General features: G+C 31.9%; 1 protein-coding gene across 1 annotated transcript; it reads right to left on the bottom strand.

Annotated features, from left to right (window-relative positions):
- Positions 1-457: 457 nt before the first annotated feature.
- LOC114731252 (beta-galactosidase) lies at positions 458-6,363 on the bottom strand. The gene is made up of 18 exons (XM_028918393.1): positions 6,016-6,363; positions 5,835-5,930; positions 5,594-5,706; positions 5,393-5,459; positions 5,190-5,282; positions 4,914-5,057; positions 3,918-4,006; positions 3,734-3,839; positions 3,507-3,591; positions 3,212-3,330; positions 2,960-3,124; positions 2,523-2,695; positions 2,294-2,403; positions 2,100-2,209; positions 1,900-2,010; positions 1,517-1,627; positions 1,210-1,415; positions 458-788 (listed from the first exon to the last, which is right to left on the bottom strand). Exons 1-18 carry the CDS (start codon positions 6,196-6,198, stop codon positions 659-661), a joined length of 2,211 nt encoding a protein of 736 aa, XP_028774226.1. The 5' UTR covers positions 6,199-6,363; the 3' UTR covers positions 458-658.
- Between the last annotated feature and the right edge of the window lie 9,557 nt (positions 6,364-15,920).

Here is a 15,920-nt window from a genome sequence, read left to right as displayed (position 1 = left end):
ATGTTATCTTTCATTAGCATCTAAGTCCTAAGAGAGTATTAACTATTAAGTTAACTGAAAACATTTTAATAAAATACTAATTAAATTTTTCTATGATTTATATTGTTATTTAAAAATTTTGTAGGGGCAATTAAGGTTCCATCACTGTGCGCAAATATTTAATTGTCACAACTTACAAGTCACAACTACTATAATTGGCATTTTTTGGCTAAAAAAATAATTGGCATTTGACGCTATTAATTAACCTTGTTCAAATATTCCCAAGATTTAAATAAAAATTAACTTTCCTATTATAACTTTTGTTCATAAAAATTGAATTTGACTCATTTAAGAGATATTAATTTCCTTTTATGCTATTAACCATATGATATATGGTAAATCAGATAAAGTTAATATCAATTTATGGGAAGGAAGCATAACAGAGTAAAAAGACAAAAATAACCTTGAGATTCAAAAATAAGTAAATAAATAAATAGAGCTTTTATATTTGTGTAAAGTGTAATGAAGAGCATATTAATACAATATTTCACTCAGCCATATATCGGCATCAGACAACATGGAAACCATTTCCAATGCCCTTTTTATTTATGGCAAAACATAAAGCACACCCGGGGATAATTGTCGATAGAGCTTTAAATATAAAACCAAATCTCTCTCATTATGCATACACAGACACAGTTTTCGCGGCTCTTTTCACCAAAGAGATCCAAGTAGGGTCACCTCCCCATTCTTCTAACACGACCAGAAAATTCCCACTTGGGTTCAGCCATGATCGAGGAACATGGTACCTGAAAAACGATGATGATAATATGTTGTTATTATCATTGTAAACCACCATTTCAGCTCAAAAAGTTCACATTTTTAAGTCATAAGCTCCGTTTAACCAAAAGCTTCTGTTGACCATTTGTTCACAGAGGTTCTGATGCAATGTCAAGAATTAATTGAAGTGAAGGACCTTCAATAGCTTTTTTTCTGGGGTTGTACTATCTTTATTTTCTGAAATTTGATTTCGTTTTTGTTTTGATTCCTGAAATTTAATCTCATTTTGGCCCACCTAAAGATTTTTGGTTCATAAGACAATGTTTTTGTCCCTGAAATAAGGTGTTAAGGACCAAAAAGTTGGTATTAATCCTTATTTTTATATAATCTCAGGTTTGTGTTGAAAGCTAGACCATATACTGTTTTGAAATAAGTTGAGAGCAGACTTACCATCTCTGGGAGGGATCTCCGCAATATGTCTGACATTTATATTCAGTGTAGTTTCCAGCATAATTACAGTCATTACAACGACCACTTGCAATATATCCTGGCCAATGGCGTCCAATGCTCTGCCCATTTACCCAGACTTGACCCTTTCCCATGCTAATCATATCAAGTGCCAACGGATCATCGCCTTCCGGTGTGTTAAAGGTTGTCTGGTAACACCAGAGTATAAAGCAACTTAGGATAAATGTAGATGTTGGTGATCACCTGTAACGGAAAATGACATGAAGCATTTTGTAGCAGAAATTTTTACCTTGTACCATGTTAAGGGCTGTTTCTTAGCCAACAAGGATCCCTTTGCCCATTCAACAGAGTCACTCCCACTTGCAGTGTAAAGGCTTAAGGCTTCACCTTTAAGCCCAACCTGCTCAGAAACATGCAACAATTATAAATTCTCTGCAGTTGAAACCACCACTTCCTGGCTGAAAGTAACTTTGACATAATGATGATCATTAAAAGAAATACTCTTTTGTTTACCAAACTTTGGAAAAGCCTGCATCAAAAGCTGGTGAACTATTTATGCTTAAAATTTTTTCTTGTTACTCACATGCAAATTTCATCAACAACACTTTTCATGAATTATATAACAGATTTTTGCTGCTGTTGTTGAGGGGGGGGGGGGGATAAATGACAGACCTTGTAAGACCATTTCTGTTGAGATAAATCTCTGGTACCCTCCTTTAGACCGTGCAGTGTGACTGGGCCTAACACCCCAGCGTTCCATGTCTCAAAGTGGGAGCCTACATTCTGGATTCATTTATTTGAATATAAAATTAGAATCAATCTCAAAAACTAAAAAGGAGAAAAAAATGGATTAGATAGGTGATAGAACTAACCGGGAGACCCACGGTAGCACTAAGCAAAGAAAGCTTGTTATTGCCAGCCGTCAGCTTCACACTGTCACTAAATGTCAATTTGGGATTCTGTAAACTCCCATACACAGTTCCTACATTGATACATAAGATGGATAAGTGAGAAAGTTTATCAGAGCGAAATACCAACTGAAAACTACCATATACCCACTAATTACCTGCAAGTTGGCCGTTAATGAAAACATGGAGAACATGGCCTGCTGACATTACGGTGAGTGTGGGAGATTCCCCACTCTTTATAAAAGCTTCATCAGGATCAATATTGACACTGACCAAGATATCATCAAATGTTGATTAGATGGAGAGAGGACTTAAGTAGTAAGATGATGAATATTCCAATTATTTGGATTTTGGAAGGCAAAGGCTGATCAATTAAAAGATACTTACTCTGTCATGTACCACAAATAATCTGAAGAATCCCAGGTAGCATAAACCTGCTCCAAGAGTGCATATTTTGTAAATGTATCATCTTCACTGGATGATGCAGGTTCTTCAGTGTATGACTGCCAAGTAAATTGACCATCTACCGGTGTCATCTCCATCCCAGTGCTCGAACCAACCTGCACATGGCAAACAGACACAAAATGCTACCCAATAAAATATCTCAATATAGAGAAGGCAAAGGGTTTCTGCCCAAGATATGTATATACGTTTATTTATAATGTGCATGTCCTTCAGGAACAACTCAAATAAGGAACTGCCCTGTCTCTATGGGGCATAAAAAAGCGATCGACTCATTTCTGGATACTTAATTTTGGCTGTGCATTTCATAATGAAAGAAAATTGCGAAAGTAATAAGTTTTGTGCATGGCAATCTGTCTTACCTTTGCAGTGTTGTAAACTGCAGTTTTGCAGTCAGGGAGAATGCTGATAGACCAAGGTGGTAAGTCATATTGGCCATTTCCAAATGTAGCTCTCGCAGCAGACTTGGTATCATAATTTGCAAGAAATGCAGCACAAGCACCAGAATCTGTCTTGAACACATGAGCCTGGAATAATATTCAAGAAGAAATGAGAAATTAACTTTACAAACATGAGGCAGCTTTTGTTTGTTTTGATCAGTAGAAATATTTCACCTCCAGGTTCATTCCAATCTTTGTCACCGTAGGATCTGCAGACACTAAAGCTGGCTCACATAGCTTTATTGCTTTATGCAAACCTCTCAAATGCCCCCATTTTGGTTCATTCAGAAGTCCTGATATAATAGAACAAAGCTTCTCAATAAACACACACACACTCTTTGCCCGCATGATGTTAAAATTAAATTCATGCACTTTGCAGCAGATGATGTCTATTTTGCCCCAGTTACTCCAAATCAGTATAATTGTCATCTTAAGAAGCATGAAGACAATTTGAATATCATATGAATACCATATTCATCAATAGGAGCATCATAGTCGTAGCTTGTAGTGATGAAGAGGCCAGATTTTCGTCCAAAGTTTGTTCCACCATGATACTGAACCAAAAAGAAAAAGAGATATTATACTTAAGTTAGAGTTTCTACAACATAGTTACATGAATTATAATATTATACAGAAGTGGGATGAATGATATTCATAGTGTATATTAAATTAATAGCAGAGGGACAATCAACCCACCATATAGTAATTAACAAATGAGCCACCATTCTGTATGAATCTTGCAACTGAGAATGCCAGATCTTCCGCTGGTCTACGTGGGATTGCGCCACCAAACGCAGTATACCTAAACAAGAGATTCAGATTAAAAATAGGATTATGATAAACAGTTTTTCATCCATAAAGTATCATTTGCATGAGTTACCAGCCGGTCCAGTTCTCTGTCCACATTCTGGGCTTGTACTTCGTGTTCGGTCTGAAGCTATCACAGTAGTACCCATTACAGGTGTCAATCTATCACCCAGTGATCAGAAAGAGAAACATGTCAGAAAGGAGTAGAAGCTTCTGTCCAGAATACATTTAGTTGATAAATTTCGAAACTAAATTATGTTATAAAAGGGATGAAAGTCATGGGACAGAGCTAGCTACAACTTTTAAGAGCTCGCTTTTTGGGTCTATAAAAAAAGTAGAAATGTACATTTTTCAGCACTGCATAATTGGAGCTTCTGATAAGGTTACCTTCTCCTTAAGGACCCATAAGGAATAATAAATAATCTAAAGAAATTTAATTAAAATTCTTTTTAAAGACTAAATTTACTATTTATTCCTTCTAAAGTCACCACTGATACTCTTTAAAAATATCACTCATGGTGCCTAATAAGATCAGGCAAATCAAGTTCTGACATTAGGAAAAACCAATGGTGACTTTGATATTTCCGAAGAATTCTAATTTTTAATGTCATTTAGAAAATTTCTTTCTTAAATATATCTTCTGGAAGAACTTTTCCTTTAAAATAAAGTTTCTTTGAATATCATGTTTAACTATGTTAAAGAGCTTAAATCTAGTCTAGTCTCAAAATAGACCACTATAGAAAACGTTGAATTGCAAATATAGGCTTCCGTGGCTGCAGCTTCACCAACCAAGAACAAGATTAAAGTGAACAAGCTAAAACTACTTCACCATGAGCTAATAAAGTAAATTAAGAAAACCCAAAAAAAAAAAAAAAGGAAAAAAGCCAAAAGGTGGACAGGAAAATACCAAACAGTGAAAGCTACTAACCCACCTCATTAAGCAACTCACTTTTAATATGAAAACCCCACCAGGACGTATTGATCAAATACATTAAATGCATGAAAAAGATTATATATCTGTGGAAAATGACAGCATCAAGACCTAACAGCCAAAATAGCTTTAACTTACCACGGGATCAGGAGCATCTGGTTGCTTACACATAACCCAGGGCACCTCAGTGTCAAGACCTACAGCCATTTTAGCTGCCCATTGCGCGTAATTTTTTCCAGCAGCACCAAGTCTCCCCTCAATAGGTCCAAACTCATTTTCTATCTGTGAAATTCAATTAACAGAGAAAGTGAAGAACTTTTCTCCACTAAGCTTTGAGTTCCATGTGCGTAGTGTAATACTATCCAAATCAATAATGAATTTTTTCAACACTAATATTTAATTTTATTACGAAACCTGGGAGAGAATAACTGGACCCCCCTGAGCTTCGAACAACTTTTCTTCCTTCAACATGCTGACAACCTTCTGAGTAAACTTTTGCATTGCGGCCTTCATGGCGTCAAAATTACACAGATGCATCATTTTTTAACGATTAAAGAATATAATATGAGATTCATCAATATATGAGACAATGATGATCCTGGTTGAAAAAATCTAACCTTGAAAGGCTCACTGTCAGTTCTGAAGGAAATACCCGGGACAAACTTCAGCCAAACAGGAAATCCCCTGGATTTAAAACAGAGCATGTGATCTTTTCAAGTGTTCTTCAAGGATTATTTATAAGTTCTGTGACAATTTTCCTTCGTATGGTAATGTAACTAAAATCACGAAGCAAAGATATGAAATATCGGAATCATTACCCAAAGTTCCATTCTGCACACACGTAGGGACCAATGCGGAGGTGAACGTAAAGGCCAGCTTGTTGAACCAGCTTGATGAACTTCACTAAGTCGAACCTATCTTCGAAATAGTACTGGAAATTCACAATTTCATAGAAAGTTTAGTCAGTTTCCTTTCAGCTTTATGTTTGATTCTTGGAAAGGAAACAAAAAGCCAACAATGAAGAGCGAAATGTTAAGGGAGCATTTGCAGCATCGTTACTTTTCCAGGCGAAGGCTCATGGCCATTCCAAAACACATAGGTCTGTATAACATCTAAGCCTCCATCTTTGGCCTTCTGTATCAGGTCAGGCCACATCTGCATTCACCCAAAAACAATGAGAAAATGCAGGAAAGTGTGAGAAAATTAGAAGCCAAGCAAAATGCTGGGACTAAGAAGCCACCTCAGGTGTGCTTCTTGGGTAGTGAATGGAGCCAGAAATCAAAATCCTTCTCTTTCCATCAATAGTAAGAGCTTTGCGATCGTAAGTCACAGAAGCTGTAACAGCAAAAACCCAGTAACAGAAAAACAGAAGCACAACTAATTTCCCTCGGGGTAAATTCCCCATCAAATCTCTTGGACTCATAGCCTTTTGAGTTTCTCAAAGCAACGGCCTTTCTTGCTCCTGAGCACTCAGAGAGTCAAAAGGGCCACAATTTTGCTTTTAAACAATGCGTTTTCTGAGCTCTCTGATTCTTTGGGATTGAAACAAAAGGAGACCACTGGAGAGCATAAGAGTGGCGGGTGATCAGTGAGAGGCCTGAAGCTGCATTAATATTAGCGGGTTATTTATACACACATTCGAAGAACGCAAAGCAGGCCAAGTCGCTTTCTTTGTGTCTCTTGTATGGGCAGATGAATTGACGCGCGCCTAGTTCACATGGCGCGGCAAATTAAGCGATCTCAATCTTGTGTTTGATTCATTAAATCTGATTTTGTGTGGCCAATATCATGCATGCACATGTAAACATAATTTTCGCCCACAGGTTATTTCGTTCGAAATATTAACTCAAATTGTTAATATTTATACTATACTCCCTCCATTCCTATAGAATTTACTTAAGGTTTAATTTGATTATAAATATAAATTCTCAATCCTTTATGTTTTAATATTTATCTATTTTATCCCAAGTAATCCCACGGTAATTACATATCTTGAGAAGTTTTATCAAGGATCATTTTCAATACACATGATTAATAAGATATTTTGAAAAAAACAACATCTATTTATTACAAATAACTAACTTAACTAATTTTTTTATATTCGTAAATTAGTTATCTAGATTTATATTAAAAACTAGAGAAATATAATATTTTTTATTTTCTCTCCATAAATAGATTGCAACCAGCAACAAACTAAAAAATGAAGAAGCATATGCATGAAATAAAGAATAATCTCGCACTGTGGTTCAAAAAATTAAACACCAATCAAGCCAGTTGTGATCCCCTTCTAGATTATGCTAATTATTTGAGATATAAAAGCTTAAGAAGTACAAGAAATAAGGCTCGTTGGTCCTTATCAGAAAAGGGAAATAAAGAAGGCTTCCATGGTGAATTAAGCAGGAGGTGTGTGGCAGTAGGTGGAAGATTAAAATCATAAAATCGACGTAATTGAAGCATTAGAATTTTGCTGAGATTGAAATTTGGAGGAGCCTCTGTACGTTTGCTTTATTCTGTTATTCAGGTCATTGTTTACGTCGTGGATTAGTTCACCCGCCCCACTTCATTTATTGACATGTTTCAGGGGATCTTCATTCATGGTAGCTTCTTCTTATAGTCTAAGTTTCTATCGTCTTTCATTTCTTCTTCTTTCTTCTCCTTTACTTCTCTTTTGAGTTGCTCCATTGTTTTTCTCCTCCAGTTGCCTGTTTTCCCCATTTTCTATATCTTGTGACCTTCAACCAGTTTGTCCACTCCTTCAATTTTTTCATCATTTTTAATGCATGTTTCTAGGAAACACCACCTACTCTTCTCGGTTGAGCTAGCCGGTCTGGTTTGGTTTTAAAACCAAGTTCTTAGTTCAACTGATAACAAGAAGTTGTGAGTTTGAACCTCTGTGAGTATAATGTGTGTATGAGTTCTTTCTATTGAATGAATGATAACCAACAAGAGAAAAATAATAAAGGGTTGTACCACTTTAATTAGAGGTCTCGAGTTTGAATTTTAAAAATATATGCAATGGTTTTAACTTAATGGTAGAGTTTGATGCCCAAATGAATCCTATTTGATTCATCTTAGGTTAGTTTGAGCCCCAATAAACCTCTCTAGTTGAATGAGATTACTCTGGATATTAAGATCCTGTTTGATACAAAAGCATTAAAAATAAGGGATATGAATTATGATTGCAATTGAGAAAATCTATTAAAAAATATTTAGTATCAGAGATTACTTGTTACATGATTAAGCAAACCTCAGGTATTTCCCAATCCCACATATATAGATTTTTCTAATCTCATATAACATGCAATTATTATACTAAATATTAATTTAATGATTTTTTAATTACAATATTTTTAATATTTTGAACCCAATGGGACCTAAGTACACGCCCAAAATACACACAGAGCAAGGAAACCCCACTCCTAGTTTTCAAAAAGAATGCTAATTGGCTAGATCATGAGAACTACACATAAATGCTTGAGATATTTAGATTTCTAATATGTCATGGCTTGTTTTTTTACAGTGGCCTTTTAGTAAGAAGAGGAAAAAAACATGGAATGATGTAAGCATTAACGTATCAAAACTATATTTTCCATTCCATCTATCACAGATGACTCCTCTAAACCTACCATGACAATGACATAGTTTACTAGGAATTAGACACCACAAAAGTGGTTATATTCACTAATTATATATATTTATATTATATATGGAAGCTCTCAATTTAATGTGGTGGGATTGCAATATAACCTATTAACGTCCACATACAAGTATTGTATACGAAACAATGTGTTGGTTAAATGTAAAGCTAGATCTTGACTATTCATCATTCTTTTAGAAATGCTGTCACTTGCAATATAGCTAGCTTTTTAAAGAGTAAAGGAACCTCATATATAGCATTAAAAAACAATTATATTGTTCTTAAAGAAGCCCCTAGGAAAATGTATATTAGCTTTTTCCTTTTTCATAACTTCCTTTAATCTTATCTACAAGACACTTTTAATCTAATCATATATATTAAGAAGAACAGTTTACCTTAATTAATAGTCTTCATTCCTTAAAAAATTAATTTAAGTGTGAAGATTTTTTAAAATAAATCATGGATACTTTACAAAACTAAGCAAATATTAAGAATTGGACAGAATAATTAGTCCTTAACCTCCCCTCTCTGTGTTGTATTTTCTCATACTTTCTCATGTATATATCAGCTCTGGTTTTATTTGCGTGTAAAATCACCTGATTTAATCTGCATTTAATTAAGATATTCATTCAATTACGTCACTCACCCAAAATACACTTTGTTCACATGGAAAAAATTTTAAACATTATACCAGGGACTTTTTTTAAAAAAAATAATTTTAAAACATGATTAAGAAAATAACTGCTTTCTTTTTTACTCATCCAATAGTTAATATAAAATACAATTAACTAAATTGAGTAGATTAAAGATGTTAGTTAAATTAGTTAATATGATATTTTTTTTCTAAAACACTCTAAATATTTTTCTTCATTTTCTTCTTCTCTCTACTACTTAATTATTGTTCAGGGAATATTAATGGAGTTGATTTGAAAAAAAAAAATTGATAAACATATGAAATATGTCTTTAATATGGGACCAACATTAATTTTCTAATTAGGTCTTATTTTAAGCATTGTAAGAGTACAAATTTTCTTAAGAACGGTGATACTGCTTTTTGTTTTCCCATTATGATTATGCGCTTGTCTTCTTCCTCATTATGGGTTTGCTGTGCATGTGACTTAGTGAGAAGAAGCTAAGTTGGGCTTAGGCGTCCTCTGAAATTCACAAAAGTAGGCCCAGCCCATTACAATGTTTCAAATCCCCTTTTTCTCGTTTTGCCAAGCGGGCGCTTGCGTGTATTTATATATATATATATATATATATATATATGCTTATTAAAAGTAATTTTATCCTGAGATATTATGAAGCACTAAATATAGATATCTCTTTAATATAAATTTAAATATTAGTTCACCATATTATGAGGGACTAGTTATTTCTGTTAGACTCAAACCTATTAGTAATGTTTCAAATATTTGATTAATTTCTCAGTTGAATAAATTCTGGCTTCTGAGGCTCCAATGACTTCGAAGAAGAAATTACTTTACAGCACTGAAGATCTTTTTATAAAAAAAAATTGAGGTTTTTTTATTGCACTCTTACACTGAGCATTTAAGAGGCTCTGTTATAAATACACACATATATAGATATATAGATAATTCAATATTTTAAATTTAGTTCAACACCGCTCTTAATTAGAGCTGGTAATACGGGGGGGCCCTGCCAGCTAGCCCGTACCGTTTTCAGCCCGCTCATCTCGGGCTAGCCCGCTTTTTTTTTTTTAATTTTTATTTTTATATAATTTCTAATATATTATACAACATAATTGGAGGATTTTAACCCCCAAATTTCATATTACATTTTCTCATTCATGTAATTGTATATGTAATACATACATAAAAATCTACTTAATTAATTTGGATAAGAAAAATAGTCAAATTAATTATTTAGAAAAAAATATGTGTTAGTTTTTCTAAAATATCTTCTCAAATTATAAATTAATCCTCACATTATTTTATTATAACTCATTACTCAAGTTTAAAACTCCAAGTCCAATTTTAACATTACAAACTAAGCTCAAACCTATTCAAATAATAATATTTTTTTTAAAAAAAAAGTTAGGCGAGCCCGCTAGCCCGCCTTGTTTTGCCAACCCGCCAAAGTGCGGGCTACTTCAGCCCGCACCGCTGCGGGCCCGCCGCTGCTGCACCTGCCAGCCCACATTCCCAACTCTACTCTTAATCCCACTTTTGCATCATTATCATTCCCAACACATCAAAATTAAAATGCACATACCAAACATGGCGTTAAGTATACTGTGAAGGAGTAGCGGACGCGCGTAGATGTTATGAGCATGGAATTTATAATTCGTCTAGAAAATAATACCCCATTTAATATAAAATCTATTTAACTAATTTAATCAGATTAAAAAAATAACTAAATTAATTAATTATAAAAATATGATATTTTTAAAAATATCATAACCATTTTTGTTAATATATTTCCTCCCTTTGGATTATAGTTGAGGGAAGTATCAATAGGAATAATTTAAAAAAAATTTGATAAATACTAGAAGTGGATTTTATATTTAGAATTAAAATAAACTCAATAATTATGCCCTATGTTAAGAAATGAAGGAGTATAAAAGAAAAACCTATCCAGCTTGTTCATTCAAAAAAAAAATAGAGAGGAAGAATTGCAATAAAGCCTCAAGAAAGGAACATATTTATATATAAAAGAGTAAAATACACTGATTACCCTTCTATTTTATCTCAATTACCGAAACCTCCCGTTTATTTTTAAAACATATATAAACCTCCCTTACAGTTAAAACATATGTTATGCAAACCTCCCTCCTATATTTAAAATTTTATTTTCGTCTACCAAACTGTTAGTTGACCGTTATGTTTGACTTTAAATTATTTTTTTGACCAAAATGCCCCTTTTTAAATTAATAATATTTAGACTTTTATATTTTCCAAAAAATGTTTTTATGAAATCAAAAAATAATTATATTTAAAATTTCTAACATGGTATAAAATTTATTAATTTCGATCCACATCATGAGATTTTATCATTTTCATAGTTTACTTTAAATCATAAAATTAGTTAAATTTTTAATCAAATCTTTTATGTTTGCCTTAACTAAATGAAATTGATGTAACTGTAAAAATATAATTTAGGAATTTATTAGAATGAGGAGTAAAATAATAAATAAATTTTATTTTGATATAAATTTCAGTTAAAAATAATATTGTTAAAATGTTTCTAACGGTGTTAAATAATTGGACTAAACTGTATGTTTTTAAAATAGAAGGGAGGTCTGTATAATTGATGCAAATTATAAGGGTAATCAAAGTATTTTACTCTCTCTATATATATATATATAAAAAAGTCTCATAACAACTTAGCAGTTTGTAATGATAAGTTTCATAATAGAAATTAATTACATGTTTCAGCTACTCACTTGTGTAAGTAATTTTTTCAAACCGAAAAGTGAATATGTGCACGTAGTAGTACGTATTAAACACTTAAATATTTAAATATTAATATAAAATCTACATAATTAATTTATAAATATTAAAAAAATTATTTAAATTAATTATTTATAGAAAATATGTTTTGATTTCTCTAAAAGCCCTTTTAACCACTTCTATAAAAACAAAAACAAAAACTCCCTTGATAGAAAACCCTTAATATGTGTAAATGTATAATTGATGAATGGGAATAGTTTAGCAAATAAATTATAAATTTAGAAAATAAAGTAGATTGAGATATTATATTTAGAGTAAAAACAAACTCTTTCGCTAAGTCTTACACTTATGATGGGAGGAATTATTAAATTTTTACTATAATTTATATTATTTAATATATACTGGAACTTTTGAAGGGTTTGAAGTTTGAACTCTTAATCCTCTCCCCACAGGATCACACCGAACCGTCCTTGCCACCTGAACTGCTAATGATTTCTTTATAAATATGAAAATTTTTCATAAAATTAGGAATTTTTGTGAACATGCTCATAAGTGGGTTATTTTGTCATGATTATAATCATATATGTGCTTCTCAAGCTGCTACATAAACAATAATATTGTGGGTCTTTCTGAAATAATGATGTGTAGATGAGAATAGAGAGAGAGTCGCTGTCAAGGTCACCGTTAAGAAAATAACCCCACGATGGCAATCGTTATATATATATTTGAAGATGATATGGTCCTGTGCATAAATAATAAAATATAAATCTTCCAAAAAGAAAAACAAAAAGAAAGAGCCAAAGCCACTCAAATGAAGACAAGCCCGGTAACTAAAACCACAATTGTCACACATGAATTAATTAGTCAATTAACAGTATTTTTTTTCTAATTTTATGCAAGTCAAAAATCACAATATTATTGAGCATGCATATCCTTTTAAATTGATTATGTGTCATCCATCCTATCAAATGTGACTAAGCTCCTATCTTCTTTAGTGGCAATTAAGGCTCCCTCCTCATCTCATGCAAAGAGAGAGATCGATTTAGCTGGCACACAACCACTAATAATTGGTTCCAAATTTCTCCATCAAGTAAAAGTATCAATTATCTTTCTATCAAAGGCAATTTTTGTTTGAAATACTCTTCTGATCCTTAATATAAGATCTGTTTAAATACTTTGATTAAATTAAAAAAGTTAGTTAAATTGGGTAATAATAATAAATATGACATATGTTTCCCAAAATACTCTCAATTAAAGTTTCTTTAAAAAACTGACATTGCAAAAAAATTTTAAATTATTTTATTAAAAATATAAAACGGTAGAATTGATGTATGTGTGAAATTAATGAGTAATAAGTACTCACTCAGTTTATAAAATATATAGGTGTATTATTAATAAGTATTATTATGGTATTTAATTATTTAACAATGGTAATTTAGGAAAGAATTGATAAATATGAGAAATTTGTCGTATATTTAGGACCAAGATCAATCTTCTAGTTAGATCCTATACTAAAGACCGAGGGAGTACATCCTAACATTAAATGCCAATACTTTTTCCAAGAGTATAATTTAAAATCTTGATTCGTAGGAACCAACTTTTTCTGTTAGATCTAATCTTATTAGTAATATAATTCTTTCAAATACATCATGCGCATTATATTCACTATATAGCTCCTTATATTAGGAATATATTTGTATTTTGTTGATGAGTCTTTTGATATTAGACTCATCTTGATATTTTTATTTGGATCTTTTGCTTAAAAACAGAATTTTAACATCAGGGGAGGCGAAAACTCTACAATTGTCTTCTCACCTATTAATAAATAAAATATAATAATAAATAATGTCTTTGTTGGATCAACCTAGATTCAATTTATTCTTAAACAAAAAGGTGTGTTTAATTTGTGTGGTGACAAATCACATATTTTGATGGATGCATGAAGAAGAAAATATTGTGAAAAATCTCAATGAAAGAACATTGACAAGGATGGGGAGGCCTCAAGAGCAATAGGCCACCTTACCAATTTTGGACTGACTTTGTAATACAGACACTCAAATATATACATTTTGCATCAAAGTCCCTATCCCTCAAACATCCTCATTAGTGATTCACAAACCACATACGTAGCCTTCCTCTTCATCGCAAAAATTATTTTTCCTTTTCCTTTTTCTTATTTATCATTTTGCTGGCACACACGCAAATAAATACCTTTCTCTCTATGTATATAGAGAGACAGAGACAGAGACAGAGACCTACACAGGGACAGAAAAACCAGCAAGAAAAATTAAAATATTGTCTTTTCAAAGGATAAAAGCTTTCATATGCATCCTTTGGAGGACCATATGTATACGTGGGATGGTTATAGAGGTGCTGCAAACAGTTGTGTTCCTATGCTCTAACGGTATATACAATCTCCTAGATATTCTGCCCCATATAAAATACAAATATATAAACCAAGAAGTTGGTTAAAATTGGTAAATATAAACAACGAGATGTAGCACAGTCCACAGTTAATTGAGTTTTTTAAGCATTTAATTAAGGATTTGATCCCCAGCAGCATATACGAAGAGAGTTGTATGGCTTACATTAAAATCCCTTCGGAAGTTTTCGATACATGGGATTTGTTACTGCTACTAGTAGTGAATATCTGGACTGAACCAAAAATTAGTTAAGTATAATAATTGGGTTAAAAAATGTATTTTATTTCTCAAAAAATATCTTTTATTTATAGAGAGAGTGGGAGAGTGAGGAAATTTAGCAGAAAAAGAGATAATTGATGTAGTGATATAACATTTAATTAATAAAGGCAAAAATGAAAAAAAGATGCTTAAGTTCAAAATAGGATTAGACTATCTCAAAATCTTTTTATATACCACCTTCCTTATTTATGAGTCACTTGTAAGAAAAAAATTTGCTCCTAAATATAAGTCACTTATAAGGTACTCTTTTAGTCCTATTTATAAGTCGTTTTGAACATGTTTCACACAAACTAAGAAAAACTTTAAACTGCATTAAATCTTATTTAAAATTTAACAACTTTTCAACTTTATCCCTATTTAACATATATTTTATCTCATGTAAACAAAGTCAATATAATAATAAAATAAAGGTAAAATTGTATATCTATATAAAAAATTTCTCTCACTGTCTTATAAAAAGAAAAAATGGCTTCTCTCTTTGTCTTATAAATAGGACTAGAGGAGTAATTAATAGGCTTGTTCCAATTTTACCCTAATGACTTATTTATAATTTTTATTTAAAATTTAACAATTTTCTAATTTTATTATCCCTATTTAATATACATTTATAACAACTTTTTCTCAAATGATAGCCCTAGCTAATATACATAATTAGTATAAAGGTATTCTAATAACAAAACACTTATTTATGACAAATAACTAACTTAATAAATTTTATTAATCTATTCAAATTAGTAACCTAACTCTTGATAAGAAGTGAATGTAGTGTATATTTCTCCGGTCCTAAATATAAGACTCCTTTTGTAGTATAAATTATACTACAAAAAGGGTCTTATATTTAAGATCAGAAGAGTATATACCTATGCATTAACTAACCTATTTTTGGACTCCTTTGATTTTTGACTTATCAGGAGAAGCCACTTCCTTACTTCTTTTTCCCGCATTTCTTTGGAAGGCTTTTTTGGGTGTTGTAGCTCCATGCAAATATTCCTCGGAAAAACTTATCGCATTGAAGAATTAAAGTGTCATTACCCCCCCCCCACCCAAAGAGAGTTGACTTTTTGTTGATTTTTTTTGGCATATAAAAATTAAGAAAATGACATAAGCTAACTATTTATGAAAAGTATATATATGTGCTCATTTTCTTATAATGCTCTTCTTTGGACTTCAGTTTAAAATAAACCTCTCAGGCCAAAAAAAAAGTTTAACATAGACCTCTAAACTGAAATTCAAACACGCCCTCTATGTGAACATAAATCTCATTCAAAAGATGTTAAAGTATCAGTCAACTACAATACACACACATACACACACATATATACACAGAAGAATGATAGAGAACCACTCTGGTCCTTATTATTTATCACTTGTAAGAGGAATTTTGGTTCTTTTT

This window comes from Neltuma alba, unplaced genomic scaffold (genome assembly GCF_004799145.2).
Source record: "Neltuma alba isolate B1F8T4 unplaced genomic scaffold, ASM479914v2 tig00012808_pilon, whole genome shotgun sequence".
Lineage (NCBI taxonomy): Eukaryota > Viridiplantae > Streptophyta > Magnoliopsida > Fabales > Fabaceae > Neltuma > Neltuma alba.
The sequence above is the reverse complement of the archived record's forward strand: the minus strand, read 5'-3'. Positions and strand labels throughout refer to the sequence as shown.

Coding starts and splice junctions, on each gene's coding strand:
- LOC114731252 (XM_028918393.1), bottom strand. CDS start 6,198: ATGAGTCCAAGAGATTTGATGGGGAATTTACCCCGAGGGAAATTAGTT. Junction 1,628..1,899: donor AACAGAAATGGTCTTACAAG/GTCTGTCATTTA, acceptor GTTTCTGAGCAG/GTTGGGCTTAAAGGTGAAGC. Junction 789..1,209: donor GGAGATCCCTCCCAGAGATG/GTAAGTCTGCTC, acceptor ATCGTTTTTCAG/GTACCATGTTCCTCGATCAT.